At 38.6% G+C, this 27,385-nt stretch overlaps 1 protein-coding gene across 1 annotated transcript in view; it reads right to left on the reverse strand.

Moving 5' to 3' along the window:
• eys (eyes shut homolog) overlaps positions 1-27,385 on the reverse strand; it is a gene marked incomplete at both ends in the record, with an annotated part of 383,646 nt that overhangs the window by 316,207 nt on the left and 40,054 nt on the right. Inside the window, one exon of the mRNA XM_080449567.1 lies at positions 21,194-21,307. Within this exon, the coding sequence (XP_080305693.1) occupies positions 21,194-21,307 (114 nt within the window). The remainder of the gene's footprint in view (positions 1-21,193; positions 21,308-27,385) is intronic.

The following is a 27,385-nucleotide window of genomic DNA, read 5'->3' on the forward strand; positions in this document are numbered from 1 at the left end:
CGAACCACCTACGTCAAGTGCCAGTAGGCTAGTTTATGGCTGCTCGGCTAATGTCAACAGACGGAGAGAACCGCAGCATCAGCTGACTGACACCGCAGCAATGGTTGCGCTACCTTTAGTGCAGCGCTCCGTGGATTTGTGTATAGACAACAATATCAGTTGCTTTTAAAAAAATAACTATATGGAAATGACTTCATAACTGCTGAAAAAGCAACTGTCCAGATATGAAGAATCATGACATCACAAGAGGGGGAGGTTGCTATTAGTACATTGTGTATTGACTTCACTTGGTAGGTATAATATTGGTCTACAAACGTACATTGTAAATGTCTCGCATTTAACACTAGCAATGGTCTGGAAGCCTCTCTACTGTTAACTGTGAAATTAAATGTATATTGATAATATACAGTATCTTTGTATTTGTTTATATGGAGCTTATTGGGTGAGTTTGCCAGGGTAAGCCTCTTCTTTCACTCCTTACTGGATGTTTTCTGAATGTTGGGGGCAGGGCGTCTTTAGCTGTTCAAACACAGATTTCAATAATGTATACAACATTTATTTTTGATGTGATGTGAATGCCAAGTTATCGCATCTTTTTTTCTTTTCACATTATTTGACCTTCCATCGTTTACAAATGTGTTGCCATGTCTTTAAGTGGGTTAAGATGCCTTCGTTGCCAACATTCGGCAGACTGATCATTTTCTTTTGTCTTCTTGATCATCTAGAGCCTCAGGCTCTAAGAAACACGTGGGAAGACAGTGTGCAATGTTCTCTTACATTATGGATAGCCTTAACTGTGTGGAGCGATTTTTACCTGTCCTAATTGTACACTGATGTGTGGATTTGTAGAAAGAGTCTCTAATGCTATTCAATTTGAAGTAAAAGCCGTTTGACTTATATTAGACACCTAAAGAAATCAATAATACTAATATGGTTCGTCCTGCTTTCAAGGCTGAATTTAAAAGGGGGATTAATATAGCATAAACACCAGGGCGCTCATATCCAATAAGAAATAGATAAATATTTATTTATATAAAACAATTGACGCACGCCAATACATGTCTGCATTTTGTTCTATAGACATAATGGAATCTAATGGAACACCAAAGCTTGATTTATTTGGGGTCATTTAAATGCAATGCGGAGTGAACCACGGTTCGTTCAGTGCAATATCCTGTATTGATTCCCTAAATAGAAAGTCCATTACAGTCATCAGGCCGTAATTCTTTCCATTAGAATTATTTTGTGATTACTTTGCTTTGTATTTTTTTGTGCAAGCAGAAAGTACCCCAACAACTAAATTTACTTAGATATTGAACAGACCATTAAATCGCATTCTGAGCCGTGTAACAAAACAACAAAATAAATCAAAATCACTAAACCTTCAAATTCATTCAATGTTTTAAAGTTTGTCTTGTTTTAACCACTCAAACCCTATTATACTTCATTGACCGGGGTCCCCCCAGGGTGTAGTTGCCCCCCTCTCCCCCCCCCCCCCCCTCTACACCAAAATCTTGTCTGAAAATAGCAGATCGACAAGCTCACAACGCTGTCGATCTGCCATTTTCACCGGTTTCGTCTGCTTATTTTTGCTGAACGTTCGCCTATTATGACGTGCCCAGAGCAGGGACACTAGGGTTTATGTGGTTAACCCATTCAATCCTGGACCGCATCTCTGTCATTTTATATTTATTTGGCTATTAAAAAAAAGCAGATTAACAAGCTCATAGCATATGAGCTTGTATATCTGCTATTTTTTTTTATTGAAAATGTGTGCAAATCTTTGAATTCTATTTTTTAAAGCGAACATTTGCAACTGTCAAATGTCTCAACATATATCTGAAGAACTATTGTTGCTATATCAGTGGTGCTCAAACTTTTTCTTGTCAAGGACCCCCAAAATTATATGTTTTTGGCCGCCGATCCCCATCAAAATATGTTGTTCCAGGGACCTCCCCCCCAGAAGCACAGATTTGAGTTACAAATGTTTCCAAAAAATATATTCAAAGATTTGCACAAATATTCAAAGATTTTTCAAAAATAGCAGATCTACAAGCTCATAGCGCCGCACCGAGACCTTGTAGATCTGCTATTTTTTAATAGCCAAAGTATGAAAAATAATGGTTATAGCAAAACAATCTAAAATGACACTGATGCGTTCCCGGTTTGAATGGATTAATGCAGTGGAACATACCTGAAGGGCAAATGCATTGAGTTCCCCCCATGATGTCATAGTAACAGGTGCCTCCATTTGTGCAGAGATTCTCATCAGCTGCACATCCCGGGATGGGTGAGGAGCAATTCTTGCCTGAAAAAAAACAAAAACGTAATTCACATCGGACAAGCATTATGACACTACTGTACATGTCCCAATAAGTGTTTTACTGCATTGGTTCTCAAAGTGGGGTCTGTCCAGGGACCCCCAGGGGTCCTTGGGGGGGTTCCAGGGGGTCCCTAGCAAAATGTGTTAATATAGCGTCACAATAATTTGAACTACTTTAACCTTTTATACTTTTGGCTATTCAAAAATATCAGATCTACAAGTGCCGCGCTATGAGCTTGTAGATCTGATATTTTTGAAAATAATTGAAAATGTGAGCAATTTTTTTTAAAAACATGTTTTAAAGCGAACATTTGTAACTTAAATCTTTGCTTCCGGGGGGGTCCCTGGAACAAAATATTTTGAGATGGGGGTCCGCGGCCAAATACATTTCATTTTGGGGGTCCTGGACATGAAAAAAACACTGTTTTACTGTACATGTCCCAATAAGGATTTTATGTCGCTTCCCCCAGGCTCTTGCAAACCAAGTCACATTCAGTCCCGTCTCGCCATAAACAATGTTAAATCAAATTTAGAGACCCACCTTTGTTCTCTTGCTTTTAGTTCAGTCTGAGGTTGTTTGTCAAGTCCACTCTTTCATCTATTTTTAATGTCCCCTTACAGCGTTTTAATCTATTTGTTTTATTCGATTTCTCATAACTTTTTATTTTACTACTTTGCTTTTGATTGTATAATCGTATTGCGATTTATGCGTTTTCCATCTCAGTCTTGCTTTTATGGATTATGATTTTATTATGGTTATCGTGTTTTTTTGTTTTTGTCAACTGACCTCGATTGGAAAGCACTTTGTGTCAACTCGACTGTTGTTTGTACGTGTGCTATAAAAGTAAAGGTGACTTGACTTTAAGTGTTTTCCGTCTCATAGGGTGCTAAAGTGATAATTAACCCTCATTCCTGCACATTGTTTTTCACCCAATCAACTTGCGGTTGACCTTCACTGTGATGCAGAGAAAGCGTCCGCCACAGGCGCTTCCATCATGCTGGAGAACTATTTCAGTCGGCATCGACAGCATTTGCTGCCCTCGACTCTCACTGAGAATATAATGACATCTGTTTTGGGTCAAGTGGTGGAAAAAGTACATTTCTTACTTAAGTAAAAGTATCAATACTGCATTGCATAAATGTGAGCAGGCCTGGTGTTTCAGGCATCAACTCGCGAGTTGAAAAACAGTAGAAACTAGCTAAATAATTATTATTTTTTGTTGCTGATTTTCGTTTTTTTTTTCATATTAACACAGTTCGAATGTTAAAGAAGGTTTCTATTGCAAAATATAGTCGTGGGAAAATCATTAAATGGTTACATGTGTAGGGCAAAGTAGGCTCTACTATGCTGCTTTTGAGCGAGTCTCTGTGTTACTTCGGGGGGTGGAGAGACACTTGGCCGAAATTTGCATAGAGTTTCGATTGGTCGCTAGATAGGCATTGTACTCCGGTTTCACTGAGCCGAGCCAGTGTTGCCAGGTATTGTTATTATAAGTTAGCCCCCAAGATTTTATTTGAAAATAGCAGATCTATAAGCTCACTGTGCGTCGCTCGCGATGCGACGCGTTGTGAGCTTGTCGATCTGCTATTTTCAAATAGCTGATGCATACAGTAGGGTTAAAATGCTCATGTGGCCCATAGTCGCTTATTTTGGGCTTTTTTCCCTAGACCTGGTTGCTTATTGCTCTCATAGAATCTGGCAACACTGGTCTCTGGTTATGTGGCTTTGTTGCTTAACTTTAGGCGCATAGCGAAAGTTGCTCTGATCTGATCAGCAGAAAGGATTATTCATTCGTTTTCCTCTGTGTGTTTGATGACCCCCCCCCCCCCCCATTTTGAGCTATACCAACCTTTCAGCTAAACAGGCCGCTCGTTTCTATGGTATAGTATTCCACTGTATTCCAGAACGTGTAGCTAGGCTAGATGGCATAGCCTCGTTAGCTCGTTGTGGCGAGTGTCTTGCCTGAACTGCAACCTGGTGTTTGGACTTTCTTCATTTACAGCCCTTACATCTACATAAACGTTCAGATTTCAAATGTAAAGTGCTTAACCCTATGTCACCAAACGTATCATATATGATACACACATTACACTGATTTTTTTATAAATCAGTGTAATGAATACTTGGACCAAGAACCTGTTGTATCATATCTGACACATCCCCACTTCCCCCTGGACCATACCATTTGCACTGCAGGTAGTTACAGAGCCTCAGGTGGTCTGACCCAAAATGGCTGCCATGAACTAAACAGGAGAGGTTGATGCACTACTAACAAACAATTATTTTTTAAGCAGTTCGGGTACGTTTTCCTAGTATATCTTTACTAATATTTTGAAATAAGTGTTGGATAACTTGAATGCACTTATGAGCTCTCAAATTTTTGCATTTGAGTTTGTTTTTTATGATGTCAAAAGTGTTTGTATCATATTTGATACTACAGGTCTATAGTCCTTTATGATTTGTATCATATTTGATACTACAGGTCTAAAATAAATGTTTTTGTAATGTTAAAACCGACTTGATTTTTTATTTTTTTTCAAAATTTTATCCCACGATTTTGTAACCCTATTTTTTACACCCAGTGCCAATCTCTATGTAATCCTGGGCACTACACTCCCTCTGCCAACCTAGGGAGGCCAGGGCCGAGCTCATGCCTCCTTCAATGCATGAGAGCTAACTGACCTTCTTATCACCTGACAGGGGAGAGTTTCCCTGGTTGGACGTAGCGCGTGGAAGGAACACGTTATTCCAACCAGTTCCTTTCCCCTCCATCAGGCGCCCCGGCTGGCCAGGGGGGAGGCAGTAAAAAAAAAAAAACGACTTGAAATACCCCTTTTAATACCCCTTGTATCAAATATGATACAACAAATAAATGATACAAAGGAATGTTAAATAAAATAAAACAAAATCAAAAATGTTTTAAGACCCAATAAAGTGTCCCTTTTCAAAATTTTGGAATTTTCTGACCTTTCCTTCATAGTTCAGGTTCTAGAGGGTTAACGCATGGCCACGGATGTTACAATTATGTACGGGCCCACATAAGTACACGTATCTTCCGTATTGTTCAATAAAAAGCATTTTAATCCGATCGGTGGCCATTTTAGCCATTTGCTTTCAACTACGCGACCGCATCGGTTGGGAGGTGTATTGCACTCTTGATACATTATAACTATGAAAAAATGGCTGCCGATCGGATTGAAATGCTTTTTATTGAACAATGCTGAAGATACGGGTACTTATACCCACCCGAAGTGAATTGTAACATCTGTGGCCATGGGGTAAGCACTTCATATTTGACATCTGAACGTTTATGTAGATGTACAGGCTGTAAATGAACAAAGTGCAAACGCCATGTTGCACTTCAACAAAGACGTCACGACGTCGTGTAGCTGCTTATTTGCAGTGGTGGAAAGTAACTAAGTACATTTACTCAAGTACTGTACTTAAGCTCACAACGCGTCGCATCGCGACGTACATTGGCTATTTGAAAATTGCCGATCTACAAGCATGCATTGTGAGCTTGTAGATCTGCTATTTTCAAATAAATATTTTAATAAATCTATTGTGATGATGATTACTTAATATGCCTATTTTTTACAACACAGATCCTCTATGGGGGTCTCTGGCACTAAATAGAGTGGACAGCATGGGGGAGTGATTAGAGGAGTGGCTAGGCTGAATAAATTACCCATTGTTCACGCCCATTACCTGGAGCTGAGAGGTGCTCGAAGTGACAATTCTTTAGAAGGGATTATCTCAGTTTGCACTATTATAGATAACCAGATTCAAATGAGCACATCTTCTTCAAATATGTTCCGATTTCAATGAATGATACATCATATGAAATCTGTAATAAAATGAAAAATGAAAAATGCCCCCTTTATACCTAAAGCACTGTACCCGCTCACAAATCATCTAACAAGTAAAAATCAGAATTCAAAATGTACTTGAGTAAAAGTACAAAAGTATTGGCATCAAAATGTATTGAAAAAGTTGAAAGTACTCATTATACAGAATGTCCCATTTCACAAGTTTTCAAATGTATAAAGATCTTTTGAAAATAGCCGATCTACAATTTTCAAATGGCCAAAATGTATATAGGGCTGAAGTGGTTAATGTATGTTTTGTAATACTAATCAAAATCAGTTACTAATCATCAATTTGTTTTCAAATAATTGTAGTGGAGTAAAAGTATAATATTTGCCTCTGAGATGTAGTGGAGTAGAAGTAAAAGTACTGAAAATTGGAAGTAAAGTAAAACAAATACCTCAAAATTGTACTTAAAGGCATACTAGGTAACGTTTTCAACAAAACTAAAGTTAAATTGTATATCTTTTGTGAGTGGCAAAAGTTTCACAACACCCACTCCATGAATTTCACCCCCGGAAGCCTTTTATTTATATATTTACTATTGAACGGTGAAGGGGGGGACTTTCCCGGGGAAATTACGTCATCTGGCCAGAAAACGGAGGCGGAAATGCACTGGTTTCCTGTTTGGCCAGGAACTAACGCAACGGTTTCCTGTTTGCCCAGGAACTACCGCGCTAATATCAAAAAGGAACCTCATGCTGATTTTAAGAGAATGTAGGATTGGAAGATCGAAAAAGAACAGAAAAAGAAAGCACAGCTCATGGTAACTAATGCTCCACTGGCAAAGAGAAACGATCCGTAGATAGTATAAAACAATTAAAAGATCGCTTTTTGAAACGCTTCCGGCTTCCGGTGAAAACGAATGGAATTCTGGGTAATCGAGGACCACGGAAATTGTATGCAGTGACGGTAGTGACCAGCAGAGGTTGCTAAAAATCGTTCTTTGTGATTTTGCATTGTACAACTTTAAGTACAGTACTTGAGTAAATGTACTTAGTTAATTTACACCACTGCTTGGGTCTACAGCACCACTGAACTATCTTGTGTGACAGGGTTATCATAGTTGTCTAAAACTAATGAAATAACAAGTAGAATTGAAATGAGCAAACCCACTTTAAAAAACAATTAAATCTAAATGAAATTGAAAACATTAAGTCAAAATGAAATAAAAAAAAAAAATTCTAAGCTATAACAACCTTGGTAAGTGAATGTAGATCAACAACTTTAACCCAAGACGTCCCTTATCTGCTATTTTCGCTAATTGTCGTAAGAAGAGGTATGCAGGGCCTAAGTGGTTATGAAAAAAAGGCCACATCACAAACTCTCCTCAGTTTTACTCAGTACTCATAGTAATGAGCATTATTACATTAATGGCCAGGCTGTGATTGTTAATAAATATAGTGCGATGTGAGAAATGTGCGTGCCAATCACAGTAGGAAGTGATCGACAGCCCTTTATAGACATAGTCAGTGGAATTGTATATATATACATATATATATATATATAGTTATATAGTAGTTTATTTCCTGACAGCTACTAAACACTGTGGTAATAAAGCTGGACCCATTAACAATGTTTATGTCATCAAGTGTGGAAATAGGTAAAAAGGTTTCAACCCATTTAATCCGGGAACGCATCTCTGTCATTTTAGATTTCTTTAGCTATTAAAAAATAGCAGATCTACAAGCTCATAGCGCGGCCGCGCTATGAGCTTGTAGATCTGCTATTTTAGAATAGTCATAATAGAGCACCGAAGTCCTGACGTCACTCGTTCATCCCCAGGTTTGCGGAAGTAATTTCTCTATGGAGAATAACATTGGGTCATCTTAGAATCGTCTCATATAAGAATTGTGGTCCAAAAATAAACACCGCGTGTCGGCGTTATTGTCAGGGAGGAGGTTCTGTATCGTTTATGATAGTCAGTCACTTATATTTGATACAGTCTGTTTCTGGCGAAAATGTAACTAATTCGGCGGAAGTAACATTAGCGTTTTCTCACCGTCAGTTGATGCTTCATATCCATAAGAGTCAACCCGCCGGGGTCATGTGTTTATTTTTGGAACACAGTTCTTATTTGACGCGATATTCAATATGTCTATGGGATTCAGAACGGGGGTGGAAAACTGCAAACCAGGTAGACAAACAAAGGATGTGTAAATGACGTCAGACTTCGGCGGTCTATAGGCGAACGTTCAGCAAAAATAAGCGGACAAAGCGGTTGAACTGGTGAAAATAGCAGAATAATTTGTGCAAATCTTTGAATATATATATTTTTTTAAAGCAAACATTTGTAAAATGTTTTGTTCCACGGACCTCCCACCCCCCCCCCCCCCCCCCCCGAAGGAAAGGTTTGAGTTACAAATGTTCGCTTTAGAAATATATATATTCAGATGTTCAAGTTTTTTCCAAAAATAGCAAAATAAATCTTAAATTGACATTGCGTTCCCAGATTGAATGTGTTAATGTAAACAATGTGTAAGGAATAACAGCTTCCCAACCTCTGAACATCCACGTTACGTTGTAACCGTTGTCCTGGGAAACGACGTATAGGCTATTAGAGAAACTGCGGTAGAAAACACTTGGTAACATTGTTTATTATTATCCATTATTACCGCAGGTTGCTTGCAATTTGATTTGAGCCGCCACCTCTTCCAACACAATAAAAGCCTCAGTGTTAATTGTTTCCATCTGTAACGCTTCCGGGGCCCATGTGGTTACATTTGTACACTTTCAGAGTCAAATCATCACCATGGATTTGCCCTGTGTAGCGGGTGTAATCATCATATTGACAAGAGGCTTTCACACGTCAGAGAAACAGACTGTTGAAACCTGCTATTGCACAAGCTCTAGCTGTCGACAAACTAAATCACACTCAATCAAATCAATTAGGTGACATATTCAAGACTAAATATATCCATCCCCGTATTTTTATCGCTTTCTGCCATTGCGTGTGTGGTTGGAGTGATTTAGCTGTGGTTAAAGGAAGTAAACCATCCATTTATTTGACCTTTTGGTTGCACAACATGCAGAATTTGATACAAAGTGAACCATTGCAGCCGTATTCTTTAACGATACATAACATAAACTAAAGCAATACTGAGCAACATTGGCTACCAGGACATTGCCCCAAATCTTTATTAATGATGAATGTGCATGCAAATACATGAGCATAGTTAAGCACTTCAACCCTCTAGACTTAGTCAACTGGACTTTTTTCCCCTGTCTACAGCAGTGGTTCTCAAACCCTTTCGTGCCAAGGACCCCCAAATTGATATGCATTTGGCCGCGGACCCCCATCTGAAAATATGTTGTGCCAGGGACCCCCAGAAGCAAAGATTTGAGTTCAAAATGTTCGCCTTTAAAAAAAAAGAGAATGCACACATTTTCGAGATTTTTCAAAAATAGCAGATCTACAATCTCATAGTGTGGCACTCGGTGCCGCGCTATGAGCTTGTAGATCTGCTCTTTTTGAATAGCTTTATTAACTCATTTCGCTGGGGACCCCCTGGTACCCCCCAAGGACCCCTGGGGGTCCCCAGACCCCACTTTGAGAACCAATGATCTACAGCAAATCTCTTAACCAAAAAATTGCAGATCTCACAACATCGAGCTTGTAGAATGGCTATTTTTGGCTAATGTACCCCCAAAGAATATGGATGATGGGGCTCAAGTGGTTAATTTCTATAACTATTAACCTGTTAACAGTTTAGACATCGTGCTGCAATTGCCCAAAACAGGTTCATTCCAGTATTTTACACTATATTGATGCTTGAGTCCTACAAAAGATGGTCCTTTTAAAAAAATGCTGATTGATGTTTGACGATCATCCGTGTGCATTATCCTAATTTCAATGACATGAATTACAGTATAAAAAGCGGTGAGTGAAATGACTTACCGGTAAAGCCTGAAGGGCAGACACACTCGTAGTCTGCCACGCGGTCAATACATGTGGAATTATTGGTGCAGTGTCCAAGGGCACATTCATCATAGTTGATTTCACAGTTCACCCCCACAAACCCTATATATGAGGAGATGAAATCTCATCAGAGATGGCATGTGAACGTCTGCACACTATAAGACTTGATCAGATACAGAAACAGCATTTCTTAACCGGTTAAGGCCTGAAACCGATTCTACAAAATGTCTTCTTAATCCCAACAGTATTCTGAAAAAAACGTATGTTTTTATATCAGTGGTGCTCAAACTTTTTCATGTCAAGGACGCCCAAAATTATATGTATTTGGCCACAACCCCCATCTAAAAATATTTTGTCCCAGAAGCAAAGATTTTTGTTAAAAATGTTCACTTTAAAACAATATATATTCAAAGTTTTGCACATATGTTCACGATTTTTCAAAAATAGCAGATCTACAAGCTCGTAGCGCGGCACTCGGTGCCACGCTATGAGCTTGTAGATCTGCTATTTTTGAATAGCCAAAGTGTAAAATAATGCTTTTTTAGCTCAAATCAAAAAATGACACAGATGTGTTCCCGGTCTAAATGGGTTAATAATCAAATTACATTTTAAAGCCATTTACCACTACTGGGAAATGTGATATGGATTTTCATTACACACTGAACAAAATACATAATGATTCTCATGCACACTGTATCTGTAATGTAATACCACCTCGACAAATACTGTATCCGTGCAGCCTGTATCTGGGGAATTAGTTTTGTTTTAATTGCGCCCATATATAACACTTCTTTCAGGCCATAAATGTTATAGCTATAAGCTATATCAACGCATTGTAAAAAAAGAAGAAAAAAAAAAGACAGACAGATTAATGTCATGGAGTGAAAAAGAGAGCTCTATTCCAATTTCTGACATTTTATTCTCCCATAAATGTATTCTACTGCATGTGGTCACGCTACAAAATGACTGTCATTAGTACTGTCACACGCGGCGGCTACAGGACGCCCATGACTAATGCCTGGCTATCACCACCATCAGCGCGGGTCAAATTCTCATCATTTCTCAAACTGACCATGGAACCAATTTTCACCTCTCTCCATGTCATAAAATTTGACAATTATCCCGACTTCATTAATAATGCATAACATTCCTCACCCGCAATCAAGGTTTAATCAGAGGTATGTCTCGTGCTATGGCTAGGACGACGACTGAACCAGGACATTATTGAGCAAAATAGCAAAGATTTATTCCTCTCTTCACGCTAATGGTACAAGTGGTTCTGAAGGAATTTTATGACATGAATTAATGTAGGCAGAGAGTAAAACACTTGCAAATATGAGAACAGTGTTGGACAGCAAGCCAAGTACTGTTTTACAGTGGTGGAAAAAGTACTCAAATTCTCTACTTAAGTAAAAGTACCAATACTGCAATATAAAAATACTCTGTTACAAGTTAAAGTCCAGAATTCAAAATTTAATTGAGTAAAAGTACAAAAGTATTGGCATCAAAATGTACTTAAAGTACCAAAAGTAAAAGTACTAAATATTTGAAAATAGCAGATCTACAAGCTCACAACGCGTCGCGATGCGACGCGTTGTGAGCTTGTCGATCGGCTATTTTTAAATAGCCTAGGTATAAAATAGGGTTAAAGTGGTTAATGTGTGTTTCATTATATCATAATTTATATCTGAAAAGTAACTAAAGTTTTCAAATAATTGTAGTGGAGTAAAAAGTACAATATTTGCCTCTGAGATGTAGTGGAGTAGAAGTAGAAGTATTGGAAATTGGAAATACTCAAGTAAAGTACAAATACCTCAAAATTGTACTTAAGTACAGTACTAAGTAAATATACTTAGTTACTTTCCACCACTGCTGTTTTAGTGCACAGGTCTTGGGAAGTCCCGGAAAAGACGCGCTGTGATTGGCCAGTAGACATTTTGAGTGTCAGTTGGGGCACCCAAAACATGATTTATGATTCTGTGCCTATCATATACATAACGTGTATGTACTTCGCAACGTACGGCGACTCGCTCGCTTTAGCTCGCTCAGCGGTGCCTCTGGCGGCTCAAGTCCGTTTGAGACGGTGGCGGGATTCGATCCCAGGAGGTTGGGATTGGCAGTATTACCAGTATTGCCTTGCATTCAGCCAATCACAAGGCAGGCAGGGCGGGGCTTCCCAAGTCCTGCAGGCAGGGCTTCCCGAGGCCTGAGCACTTACATATTATACCATTGAGGACAGATGTATTGGAAAACCATCAAAGATAAAAGAAGCAATACACTGTATATCACTCTTCATTATGTCACAAAGAGCATCTTTTTGTTAAGCTGTTTTCTCCCTGTGCCTTGACATAAAAGTACTTTAGTGTAATACGGTATAATGTATCACTCTCAATGAGACACGGTAACACTGGAAAGGATGCAGAGTAAAAAACACACTCATTTTTAGTTAAACACATTCCTCCAGTATGATTTAGAAAGCTGTTAGTTTCTAAATTTACAACCGCTCTTATCCAAAGCAACTTGCAAGTACCCTAGATTTCTGGTTTGTTTGTTTGTTTTGCTGGGGCCACTGTGCCAACTTTGCTTTACCCAGCTGTAAAGAAGTGTCAAGTGTAGAATATTAACCCATTTAAACCGGGAACGCATCGCAATAAACCAATATTTCATACTTTGGCTATTCAAAAATAGCAGATCTACAAGCTCATAACGCGGCACCGAGTGCCGCGCTATGAGCTTGTAGATCTGCTTCTTTTTTTTTTTACTGTGAAAAATGTGTGCAAATCTTTGAATATATATATTTTTAAAGCAAGCATTTGTAACTCAAATCTTTGCTTCTGCTAGGGGTCCCTGGAAAAAAATATTTTTAGATGGGGGTCCACACCCAAGTACCGTAAATTTCGGACTATAAGCCGCGACTTTTTTCCCATTTTTCGACCCTGCGGCTTATATAACGGTGCGGCTTATCTATGGATTTTTACAGCTAACGGCCACTAGGGGACCTCCTAAATCTATGGATTTTACACCCGCGGCTTATAGTCCAGTGCGGCTTATATATGTTCCAAACATTCAATTTAGCTGCTGCGGCTTATAGTCAGGTGCGGCTTATAGTGCGAAAATTACGGTACATATCATTTTGGGAGATCCTTGACATGAAAATGTTTGAGAACCACTGATTATATTAACATAGGTTTAAAAAAAAAAACTGTTAGGATTTAGAAGACATTAACCCCCAGAAGCAAAGATTTGAGCTACAAATGTTCACTTTAAAAAAATACATCTTCAAAGATTTGCACACATTTTCAAAAGATTTCAAAAAATAGCAGATCTACAAGCTCACTCGGTGCCGCGCTATGAGCTTGTATATCTGCAATTTTTTAATAGCCGAAGACATCTAAAAATGACACACAGATGCGTTCCAAGTCTTAATGAGTTAAAGCCCAGCTTATTTACATTTCATACACTTGAAACACTTTACAGGTTATTGCTTATTATCTATCTACTGTACGAACAAGCCCAAAAAAAGCGACTAGGGCACTAGGCCAACATGAGCACTTTATACTATTGGTTGTGACCATTGGTTTCCAAAAATACTGTCTACAATTCATAATAAATGATATACACATTTTTTCAATGGCCATATTAGCTTATTAAATGGACAAATAACTGTTTATTGTGATATTTACTGCCTCTGCAATGATCAGATGCATAGGAATAATAATATTTGTAAAAACAAAGTACTTGGAACATCACTAAAAAATAAAATGACCATGTATTTGCGTTGAGTCATTATATAAGCATAATTTATGCTAATTAAACACTATAAACATGCCCAATGGTTACATTGCAAACATCCTTACACCTGAATGAGATAAAATATTCATTCACTTAGGAGAAAACCCCCAAAACACAAGTTGGGTGACCTCTACTTCTTATTTCTGCTCATTTATTCAAATATGCAAATTGTCTCATTAACTATGCGCGATACAAAAATGTCCCGAGCAGAATTAGATTCTACGTGAAAAATCATATTGGGAACCACTGAGAGAAGTTAGATACACCCGTTAATCAGGTTGTTATAGCTTTTGCCCTGTCTATTTGAAAATAGCCAATCCAGAAGTTCACAACGATGCGACGCGGTTGTGAGCTTGTAGATCTGCTATTTTCAATAACATTTTTTTTTAAAGGGAAACATTGGACAAACACATATTAATTTGGGGGTCCTTGATTTGAAAATGTTTGAGAACCACTGGTTTAGGGTTGGACTTAAACAACATTAGACAGCACGCCCAAATAACACAACCCACAACTAACAACCAATATTTACAAGCAACTTTACGGAAAAACAAGCCAAAAATCGCTGATAACAAGCAGACATGGCAACACTGGATGAGCGAGGCCCTGATACGGTCTGTGATGAACAATCACACTCAGTCTATCTATAGTATCTAGAGACTATATGACATTAAGGCAAAACATGCCATCTTCTCTGAATAAAGTGGTAATATACCAGATAGGATCACAGGTTCTATAAAATGTGGTCATTCTGTGATTTCGTTATCATTTGTGATGCATTTTCAGATACATTGGATCCCAGAGGCAAAACAACAACAACAAAAATAATCCTTATTTATTTGCAAAATTTGCCAAAAATGGAAAGGGCCAAAAAATAAATAAAATGAATAACAAATAGTGGTTATTAAAATGAGTTTGTTCTAAATATCTGAAAACCTATTCAAATAAGAATAAAATAATAGCATTATATTACAATTCAGTTAAACTAAATAATTCCATAATCAGTGTTGGAATAGTTACTACAACATAGTAATATGTTACTTATTACATATTACTTGTTTAAAAAGTAATGTAGTTACTTTACTTATTACTCCCTGCCAAAAGTAACTAGTTACTTATTACTTAGTTACTTTTTTTTCCTCGCCCCCAGTAATTGCATCCTTTCTCCCCAAAAGTCTGACTTTGCATTTTCAACATTAGCAGTTTTTTTTTTCTCTTTTCTGCAGCCTACATTGTAAAATCCTCATTGTTGATTTAACTCTGAAAAGTGTTCTGTACACATGACGGGTCCATTTGGTTCTATTTGTACACTCATTTCAATTATATTAACACTAAGACTTTTACTGTGTATGAATTCATAACTTACAGACTAAATGAAAACCATTTGACTATGAATTGAATACTAAGGACCTCAATGGAAACAAGACCGCAAGGACCTTTTTGGAAGTATTTTAAATGTATTTCATGTATTTTTTGCCTAAAAAAACATTAAAATTCAAACACCTGGGCTCAAACAGATAATGACTCATCATGAGACACAATCTTTGAACAACTTCTGTTGTTTATTAAACAAAATGTATTCTAATAATTTTATTTTATTTTATATTTAATTATATGATATACCATATTTAATAAATACCCTTTGTTTTGCTGTTTAAAAAAAACAACAACACAGAATCAAACGTTTTATGGTCATGATTCCTGTCATGATTTTATGGCTTGATTCTAAGCTTAAATTAATTGATATAAATATTTTGGAAATGTCAATGGGAAAAATGCATTGAGTATTTTGCGGTGGAACCCGGAAGGGGCGGGAACTGCGATGCTCTATTGACCAAAAACAACACAGGATCAAATAAACACACTCAAACCCAGAGTACCACCAAGGCTCGTGAAAAAAAGTAATAAGTTACTTTTTGAAAAAAAGTAAAGGTAATAATATTACTCAAAACGTGAAAGTAATTAGTTACGTTACTAGTTACTGGGAAAAGGTAATAATATTACTTTAAGTTACATATTACTTTAGTTACTTTCCAACACTGTCCATAATACAAAATAGTTTATTCGCGTAAATGTCAAAGTCGGCATACGTGTGAACGCGTGTTTTTATCTACTTGCAGAGAGCTGAAATATTTTCAACTCTGGCTTTTGGAAGTGAGAGCCTTGGCGTTTTCAGCAGGGGAAAAAAGTTACGTCTCGGGGGCCCAGCTAGCAACCCCTAGGCCAGGGGTCTTTCAGGCCAAGGCCAAGGACCCCTTATCTGAGAGAGAGGTGAAGCAGGGACCCCTCCACTACATATTGTATAAAATTGTGTGGCAGATGAAACTTTTTCATAGATTTCATAGATGGCTTCATAGACTTGTTTGACAGCACTATCATCAGTCTTTTCTATTAATATGTTGGATTCATATTAACGTGTATTTTCAGGTAGTTAAAGGGATTCTAGGCAACATTAAGCCTACATTTAAAAAATATTTATATATATATATTTTGCATTTTTTTCCCTCTATCAGCCACTATATAATGATGCTGGGGTGTTTTCCTGCATTGAAAAACAGTCTGAAATCCGTATTTTCCCTACAATTTATGTTTGTCCGGGACGTAAATGAACGCACGCATGTGCGCGTCCGTGCGCGTCCGTGTGAACTGTTCGAGTGAAACCGAATGGAACCGAATGCAGCCGACAAAAATGGAACGAGCCGCCATTGTTTTCTGCTGCGCTGTTTTTACTTTTTACTTTCGGTTTTAAAACGCTCTCAAACTTCTTTTTTGAGGCACGGAATTTACTTTTAAGATATCGTTTGGAAAGAATTGAGTTGTTTAACTTCATATATGTGGTCAATTTATCATGACAAAGCCTATTTAAAAATAAAAATTCAGAGAACCGGCAGGGGCGTGCAGTGACACACATTGTATCCGAATAAAGCAACCTATTTTCGGCATGGCGGTGTTTGACAACAGTTTTTTTCTTTTTTTGATCTCTGAACTTGCCTAGAATCCCTTTAACCTTTTAATCTCTCAATGTTTAGTAAACTTGACTGTTGGCTCTGTACTTGGTCTGCACCTTTTCCCTCTACAGTACACCAATCTCTGAAAATAGACAATCTAAAATCTCACAACGCCTCACGCTGCGAGGCATTGTGAGCACAATCACACAAAGATTTGGTGGACCCCCTGTAGTAACTCTGAGGACCCCCCTAGGAGTCCCGGACCACCTGCCCTAAGGCTGTATTGTCCACCAAAGACTTTCTTCCCTGCTGAAAACGGCAGGCGCTCGTCTAGAAATGTTTCAGAACGCCCAAGTTGAAAATATTTCAGCTCTCGTCAAGCAGATAAAAGCGCCGTATTGTCACGCTGCTGGAGTTTCCAAAAATACCGTGCTCACATTGTAAACAATTCAAATCATATGCTTGCGCTCAGGGAAAAAAAAAAACATCTTATTAGAGTCAACGCTGCTCCTTAAAAACAGCTGGAAATTGGCCAACAGGTGGTGCTAGAGGAAAAGCTATGGTATTGATAATTTGACCTGAGGGTGGTGCTATAAGATCATGGTCATGGGTTCACTCAAATAATTAGGGTTAATTTTCCCTTCCAGCATTAATTAAGCGAGTTTTATTGCAGCAATCCAGTGGTGGAAAAAGTACTCAAATGTTTTACTTAAGTAAAAGTATCAATACTGCATTATATAAATACTTTGTTACAAGTAAAAGTCCAGAATTCAAAATTTACTTGAGTAAAAGTACAAAAGTATTGGCATCAAAATGTACTTAAAGTACCAAAAGTAAAAGTACTAAAATATTTGAAAATAGCAGATCTACAAGCTCATAACGCGTCGCATCGCGACGCGTTGTGAGCTTGTAGATCGGCTATTTTCAAATAGTCTAGGTATAAAATAGGGCTAACGTGGTTAATCTATGTTTTATAATAATAATAATTTAATTTATATCTGGAAAGTAATTAGTAACTAAAGTTTTCAAATAATTGTAGTGGAGTAAAAGTACAATATTTGCCTCTGATATGTAGTGGAGTAGAAGTAAAAATATAGACAATTGGAAATACTCCAGAAAAGTAAAAGTACCTCAAAATTGTACTTAACACATTGGGTGCCAGCATTTTTTCATAACAACTTACGTTGGGTGCCAGCATTCTCCCCATTGACTGCGCTTTGCTGTTTAAAGCTCTAGACTCCACGAGGAGCAAATCCATGTAAAAAAAAACATCCATTCATGTTGCGCGATGACCCTGGCTACAACCTGGAACGATAACATTTCACTCGCGAGTTACAATGGGGGGGGATCGCGCATCGCGCATGACCGGTTTTCCCCACCGGAAACAGATTCGGAGATATAGGTGTTTTAAAGAAGGAAATAGACAGGAAGTGGATGGCAGCCATGTTTTTGTTTTTCCGGTGATCTATCTGGCCTATCCTTCTCAAGATCACAATGGGTACTCCCAGAGCTGCTCTAGCCCCGCCCGTGTGGAGAAAAACGAAAAAAACAAAAAGACATATTTCACGGTCTGGACCGTGTTCGGCACCGGACCGCTACTCTGCGCAAACACGGTTCAGACCGTGTTTGGCACCCGATGTGTTAAGTACAGTACTTGAGTAAATGTACTTAATTACTTTACACCACTGCAGCAATCCCCTGAGATTATTTTTTTTGCAGAAAGTCTATGGGGTCACCAAAATTAGTAGGAGCCATCTGGGGAACATGCATGGGCTCGGCGAGTTTCATGGCATTCCACCCATTCGATTTTGAGACACCTCGTGTGAAAGTGAAACTGTTGGCCTAACCGGTGGCACTAGAGACTCTAGCGATGGCCCGTACTGATTTTGGTGACCCAATGGTCTTTCCTCTAGCGGCTAGAGGAAAGGCCATTGGGGTCGCCGAAATCAGTAGGGACCATCGTCTGGGGAGCGTGAAGTTGCATAGCAAATTCCATGGCAATCCATCCGGTAGTTTTCGAGATATCTTGTTTAGGAATAAAATGTGTGCCAAGTGGAAGTTTGGGCCTGGTGGTGCTAGAGGAAGGGCCATGGGGTCACCAAAAATCAGTAGCGGCTATCCTCAGGGGAGCATGAAAATGCCTCAAAGAGAGGACTGATTGTGACTCGTGTTGCAAGGAAACGTTCATGTAATAACTGCAGCATGCAGGCGAACTTGCTTTACGTCACCTCGTCTGATATATCAGTTATTGACCACATCAAACCACTACACAAATTACACTACGATACAATTACAACCAACTAAAGCATAGCAACGTATACAGTACTGTGCAGAGTCATGTACCGTATTCTACAGTCTACCAGCACAAATAAGACACAGATAGGTCAAATAGCAAAAACGGCCTATAACACACAAATACTGTATGTATATGAGCATTAAATAAAAACAGAGCATGCCAGGCTGCCTCGTCGAAAATGGTTTAACCCATTAAGACCTGGAACTGTGTCATTTTTAGATTTGAGCTAAAAAGCGTTATTTTACACTTTGGGCTATTCAAAAATAGCAGATATACAAGCTCATAGCGCGGCACCGAGTGCCGCGCTACGAGCTTGTAGATCTGCTATTTTTGAAAAATCGTGAAAATGTGTGCAAATCTTTGAATATAAATACTTTTAAAGCGAACATTTTTAACTCAAATCTTTGCTTCTGGGGGGTCCCTGGAACAAAATATTTTGATGGGGGTCCGCGGCCAAATACATATCATTTTGGGGGTCCTTGACATGAAAAAGATTGAGCACCACTGATATAGAAACATAGGTTTTTCAGAAAACTGTTGAGATTTAGGAGACATGTAGAATCGGCTTCAGGTCTCAATGGGTTAAGTTACCCATCACATAGGGATGAGCACAATCATTACTTGATACTATTAAGACATCAAATGTGAGGCTTATATATATATATCAAGAAACCAGCCTACAAACACGCACATGCATAAGCATTGATGCCTCTGGCCAAGCTAGAGGCGCCGTGGTGAAGGAGGAGATGCCGTGGAGGAATTGAGCCGAAGGCACCATGCATAATCGGACGCCAGTCTCAACGGTGGTGCATGGCCATCCTTAACACATTATTATTGGATGGGAGCTGGTTGTTTTGTTAGGGACGTCAATTTAGTTGTATTCATATTTTAGTCATCTGAAATGTTTTACAGCTTTAGTCTAGTTTTAGTCAACTAAATATCAAGATTTTAGTCGACTAAATCTACAGTTGATTTTGTCGCCAAAAATTGTATTTTGGCAAGCCTTGATGGCGTCGTAATGGCAGATTTTACACTTGGTTGCATGCTGAAAATACTATGTTATTTTCAGAGCGCAACGCCCGAGCGCAACCAAACATAAAATCCCTCCCTGAAACTAGACTATTTTAGTCTAGTTTTTATTACATTTTCGTCAGTGAAAAAAGGTAGTTCTACGAATATTTTTTGTCATAGTTTTAGTTGACGAAATTAACACTGCAGTCAAGTTTGCGGGGAAGGTGGCACGGATTATAAAGGAGGTGAAAAGAGGATGGGACAGAATTGAACATTTCAAAAAGAGAGGGGGACATGTTTGCTGCATGCCCAGTGTAAATAACGCCTAAATGGACCCATTAGGTTTGGGAATATTAATGGCTCTTTCTGACTATGAAGGGTAACTCAGAACCTGAAAGACATTTTCAGGAACCCATGAAGTTCTGTGATAGATTTGTATGTATGTTTCCATTATAACCAGAACCACCTCTGAAGGGGGAGGGACGTCATAAAAAAACAACATATTATCAGTTATTCCGAGTTTTTCCATTAGATTTAGCTGAACATGCAGAGCTTGTATTTTCTTCATTTTCAAACAGGTTTGAAAAGTATAAAATAAGTACATTCAAGAGATTTATTGTCACAAGGATGTACAAGTACATGCACTGTGAAAAACTTAGGTTGGGGGTGCTCCATAATACTCCATAATACACACAAATAAAAACAATACATAAATAACACTCAAATTATCTAAAAAGGTTAAAAACAGTTCAGATAGCAGATCAGCATACAAGGCCGTAATACCACAGAAGATGTTCATTGTTTTTTCTTATTTAGCAGTCGTAGTCAGTAGTTGTACTTAAACATGGCGGTTTAGTGTCTGATTATCACCTCATCTTGACCAATCCTGAGCAACAGCACCTCTTGAGAAACCGTTTCTGAAACCGAGTCGCGGCGTATAGAAATAACCTGTGAGATATGTTACACGGCAGGGCACAGTTCGCTTAGTTCTTATTGTTGAAAAGAGCCATAACAAGTACACTGTACTGTAGCTTACCATCTGAGCAGAAGCACTGATATGAGTCCACTCCATCCACACAGATCGCACCACGCTGGCATGGACTGGACTCGCACTCATTGAGATCTACTTCACAAAACGGTCCACCAAAGCCTGCAGACAGTACATACATGAGAAAGAAAATACCGTTATTGGAATCCTTTTTGGTTGGTTTCATCCCTCGGCCAATTAGCCCATTAAGACCTGGAACGCATCTGTGTCATTTTAAGATGTCTTTGGCTATTCCAAAAATAGCAGATCTACAAGCTCATAGTGCGGGACCGAGCTATGAGCTTGTAGATCTGCTATTTTTTTTTTAATCATGGGATTTTTTTTGCAAATCTTTGAATATATATATTTTTAAAGCCCAAATTTTTTACTCAAATCTTTGCTTCTGGGGGGATTCTACAATTGTCTTCTAAATCTTAACAAAAAGTCTAAGAATTGAATTGTTGTTGCTATAATATCAGTGGTTTTCATGTCAAGGACCACAAAATGATATGTATTTGGCCGCGGACCCCCATCTCAAAATAATATGTTGTTCCAGGGACCCCCCAGAAGCAAATATTTGAGTAAAAAAATCACACCCAGTGTGAAGTGGGCGGTGTGGTCACAGTGGTCATCACAGTGATGGAAGTTCACTTAAAGAAAAGTAATATTGTGGACCACCCATTGTACAACCCTAACTTAAAAAAAAACATAAATGTGTTTTTTTTAAGTGCATAGTCCTATTTATAGGGCTATGCACATGTGTCATGTTTCACTAGCCAATCACAGTCCTGAATAGACTGTGATTGGCCAATCACGGTGCAGGGTTAGGGGGGTACACTGGTGGCCAATCACAGCGCAGGATTGGGGGTGCAAATATCCAAACCTCACATATAGGGGCGGTTTCACCGCCCAAAAAAATATTCAAAGATTGGCAAACATTTTCACGATTTTTCTAAAATAGCAGATCTACAAGCTCATAGCTATATGAGCTTGTATATCTGATATTTTTGAAAAGCCAAATAAATCTAAAACTGACACAGATGTGTTCCAGGTCTTAATGGGTTAGGATCAGTATGACTTTGTTTCGACACACAAGAGCTGCTTCTCAAAGCTAGTATTGATTCAAAGAACTTGCTGGGTACATGCAGACTCAGCCCACTGGCTCATTTAATCATGTTTAATAAGCGCCAGTCATTGCCCTTGTGATTTATTGCATTAGCCAAGCCAAGGCCAGAACTGTTGAGATCAGAGCCAACCTATACACACAAAAAGGGCCACAGCAAATGCATATACAGTACATATACTACATATTGTATAAAAGGTGCAAATATTGTTCTTCAATGACCATAGAGTAAAAGAGAGGATAATCCTGCATATTTTAAATCAAATAAGGAGGGCATTACACAAGCTATGAGTAGCTGACAACGAAGAACAAACGCAAGTAGTATTGTGTCATGTGCCTAAATCATTTCACCACAGACTAAATTATGTTTAATGATCAGTACGTGCCAATCACAAATAATGACCGGAAAAAGTAACATCGATACAAAAGTAGTTTCAAAAGCTGTTGGTCGACAGACGCGGCTGTCTTGGATAAGCAAAAATAATGATATTTTCAACTCAACTTAATTGTTACACCACAAATACGGGTGTAAAAAAACACACAAAAAAAAAAATCAATCCATCAATTGCAGTTTCAATAGAGGTGGAAAGAGATTGGGAAAGGACAGAAAACAGAAAAACATCTCTCAGATATACAGTATCAGATAACAGATATCAACATTTGGCACTGTGAAATATATTTATGATGATATACAAAAGGTGTGTGGTTAAAATAGCATTGGATGAAGCAGTTAAAAAGCAACAGATGCAAATAACGGATATGTACCATACAGCAGGTGATGATGGTTTAAATCAGCTGTTAAAAAGATAGGGCTGTCACGATTACACATTTAAGTTGACGATTCATTGTCACGCTAATAATTGTGATTAAGGATTGAATTGTGTTTTTGGCATTGAACATTGGAACATATGAATAAAAAAAATACATTTGTTTGCCTTTCAGGCTTCGTAATAAAAAATTGCACAGGGAAGATATGTCAAGTAACTGAAATACACAAAGAAATTACTGACATTTATTTTTAAAAAAAAGGTAAAACAGTGGAAAAAGCTGATCTACAAGCTTTTGATGTGAACCAAACAGGCCTGTGCAAAGACACACAGAACAGAAACGGCACTGTTAAGCCCTTTAACCAGCTGGCATCCCAAATTTGGGCATCAAATAAAAACAAATTTCAACAAGTTCAGCAATTGTTTGAAAATAGCTTATCCCACAACGATGCGTGCCTCAGTGGCTCAGTGGTTAAAAAGCTGTTCTGTGAAATAGAAAGCTGTTGTTTCACAGCAACAGTTTTTGCCATGCTGCAGAAAACACTGTCGCGCTACAACGCCTTTCATAGTGCCCGTTGCACTGCAGAAATAGCTAAAAAAAAACTAAAGAAAAGCAGTTGGCAGTTGGTGTGATACTATCAGTGGTGGAAAAAGTACTCAAATTCTTTACTTAAGTAAAAGTACCAATACTGCAATATAAAAATACTCTGTTACAAGTGAAAATCCAAAATTTTAAATTTACTTGAGTAAAAGTACAAAAGTATTGGCATCAAAATGTACTTAAAGTACCAAAAGTAAAAGTACTAAATATTTGAAAATAGCCGATCTACAAGCTCACAACGCGTCGCGATGCGACGCGTTGTGAGCTTGTAGATCTGCTATTTTCAAATAGCCTATGTATAAAATAGGGCTAAAGTGGTTAATTTATGTTTCATTATATCATAGTTTATATCTGAAAAGTAACTAGTAACTAAAGTTTTCAAGTAAATGTAGTGGAGTAAAAGTACAATATTTGCCTCTGAGATGTAGTGGAGTAGAAGTAAAAGTATTGGAAATTGGAAATACTCAAGTAAAGTACAAATAATTCGAAATTGTACTTAAGTACAGTACTTAAGTAAATTTACTTAGTTACTTTCCACCACTGTATGTATGCTGTACAAAGTATTGTCTCCGCCAGGCCAAAGGCATGGCCCGAGACAATGTTTTGCACCCTGTCCGTTCGTCCGCGTGTCCGTCCGTCTGTGAGCAGCTAATCTCCGGCACCGTTGGCCCGATCGCAGCAAAACTGTGCACACACACTGCCTGGATGCCAGAGCAGAAGCTCTGCCCGAAATGTTTTAAATCGGCCTGTTATAGCGCCATCAGAAGGCCGTTTTTTGCTAACAATTTTTTTTATATTACTCCTACAGATTTTGTGCAAACATAATCTCTCAAGAACAGATTCTGCACTGCGTTGGAATCTGTCGGTGAGGTTCGTCATAACATGTGCGCATGGGCGTGCCTTCAGATCAGGAAGCGGGCCGCGCTTTACCCAATCAAATGTAGTGGGCGGGATTCACGTGTCCGTCGATCATTCCCCCCTCGAAACAAACCGAAACTAATTTAACAATAGCGTCCGCGGAGCAGACAAAACCACGGAAAGATATTCACATTTTAACTTACTCTTTCATCATAGAAACAAGTGGGCTTATAACCAAAACGATCCATGTTCTCTGGGAGAAGTGGTGTTAGTGTTCCGTGTAGAAATATTGTTAGTGGGAATGAAAACATAGTCGCACCAACCGGAAGTGATGCGCTGAAGGCATACACAAAACACCGGTTTCCTTGCGCTCTGGCTCTACGTTTTCGTCCTCCCAGAGCCAACAGACATAGAACAAACAGCAGAGGGCGCTGTTTTTCATTTTCAGTTGGCGATGGGTTCCCAGATTGGTGCAAACATAACGCAAATTGGTACACATTCTCTCTATAGCCATGTGATCAAGACGGATCTGTACGATTTTTCATATTCCATCCTAATTGGCAAATTTCGAACATTGCTGGCCGACAATAACCTACCTGACCTGGCGGAGACCTGTGTTCCGAAGAGCACTTTTTCTAGTTCGTTTTTGTAATTCAACAGTTTATAATGCAACAAAATGCAACCTTTATTTTTGCAGCAAAGCACCCACTTCGGCATTTACCATTCTTTCCCAGCTGTTTTACTTCGATCATATTTTCATCGTTGTTTAACAATACTTTGGCAGCTGATAGCATTTATTCATTCCAGCAAGATGGATTTTCTGTTTTCTCCTAGAAAGTAAGTAATAACATGTTAGTCTAGGCTGCTTTCATAACAGGTCATACTGTAGTTTATTGATCCCCCCCACTGGCATGCATCATTGACATGCATCCTAATATATACCCTATCCGTGTAGATTTGACCTAGCATTTCCATAAATTCAGAATACATTTTCAGGTCATTGGCGTCATCAACCGTGTGCTACGTTAAACAGATCCAAGTCTAGGAGGATACATGGGGATGGAGATATACTGCGTATACGACTAGGTGGGAGGTATACGTTTGGCCCCACATGGAGACATATTCATATTAAACCATGTTGGCAGTTAAGATACTACCGCTAGAGATATTATGGATGGCAAGACTGGCAGCCTGGAATATCCATGTGAGAGACTGCGGCTCACCGTTTGCCCTTGAGAAGTGATCTACGGAGAGTAGCTCGCCGCAGGTCGCTTTCATTTACATAAGAAATCGCTCACAATCATTCACTTTGACATATATGTCAAGCATAAGAGCAACAGGAGTAATGAAGTTGCAATTATTGATTGAGTTACATGAACTGCTATGTAATAACCATTCAAATGAAGAAAAAAAAAAGAAGAAGATGATGTCAGGGCCTGGTGATGAGTACTCTAGATTCCTGATAGGCAAATATTTTCAATCCGAGACCCTTAGTTAATTGCATGCAGGAAAAGCTGCAACATCAGGGTTGCCAGATCTGCTTATTATAAATTCCCCGCAAGATTTTATTTGAAAATAGTCGATCTACAAGCTCACAACGCGTCGCATCGCGACGCGTTGTGAGCTTTTAGATCTGCTATTTTCAAATAGCTGATGTATATGTTAAAGTGCTCATGTGGTCCAAAGTCGCTTCTTTTGGGCTGGTTTTCCTAGACCTGGTTGCTTGTTTCTCTCACAGAATCTGGCAACATTAGCCTCATACATCATGTATTTTCATTCATAAAAAAGAACTGACCAGGGCAGAGAGTATAGAGGGCAACGCATTTCATATACACAGTTATTTCCAATAGGGTATGTAAGCATTTTGTACTATTTTTAACCATCTATATTATCCTGTTGGTGTCATTCTGGGATGTAAACCATAAACAGTACATCAACAGCCAGGGGGGCCCCGGTAGCTGTCCGGATAGTGTGTCGACCACATAATTGCAACGTCTCGGTTCAGTTCTGGCTGTGAGACCTGTGTTTTGCATGTCCTCTCTTGGCCCCTTGGTTTCCTGTCGCTTGACTGTCACATCTAAATAACAAATCTGACAAAAACTAATAATAATAAAAATGTTTTTGCACAGTACGTTTTCTACAGCTGACTTCCTGATCTCTTTAACCCATTAAGACCTGAGGCCAATTCTACAAATGTCTTCTAAATCCTAACAGTTTTCTGAAAAACGTATGTTGCTAGAATCAGTGGTGCTCAAAACCTTTTCATGTCAAGGACCCCCAAAATGATATGTATTTGGATGTATTTGGATCTCAAAAATATTTTGTTCCAGGGACCCCCAGAAGCAAAGATTTGAGTTAAAAATGGCCGCTTTAAAAATACATATATTCAAAGATTTGCACAAATGAGCTTGTATATCTGCTATTTTTAAATAGCCAAAGTATAAAATAATGGTTACGGTGGCTAAAATGACACAGATGCTTTCTCGGTTTTAATGGGATAAGGGGTAGTTCACCCAAAATGTAAAAACACCCATCGTATTTGACCTCTTACCCAGCATCTTTCTACTTTTCTACTTATGTGACTATTATTTAAGCCTGAATATAAATACACAGTTACTTATACACCGATGTCACGCACCGAAAATAGCATATCTATAAAATCATAAATGGTGGATTTATATAGCGCCTTTAAAATGTGCAAATTGCATTCACCCATTCAAACATACATTCACACACACACTGATGGCGGAGGAAACCCCCAACCTGCACCATCGGGAGCAGTAAGGGTATTCAGTGTCTTGCTCAAGGACACTTCCAACACTAACCCACTAAGCCAGCAATCGACCCGGGAA

The sequence above is a fragment of the Gymnoscopelus braueri genome (assembly GCF_963280865.1).
Source record: "Gymnoscopelus braueri genome assembly, chromosome: 14".
NCBI lineage: Eukaryota > Metazoa > Chordata > Actinopteri > Myctophiformes > Myctophidae > Gymnoscopelus > Gymnoscopelus braueri.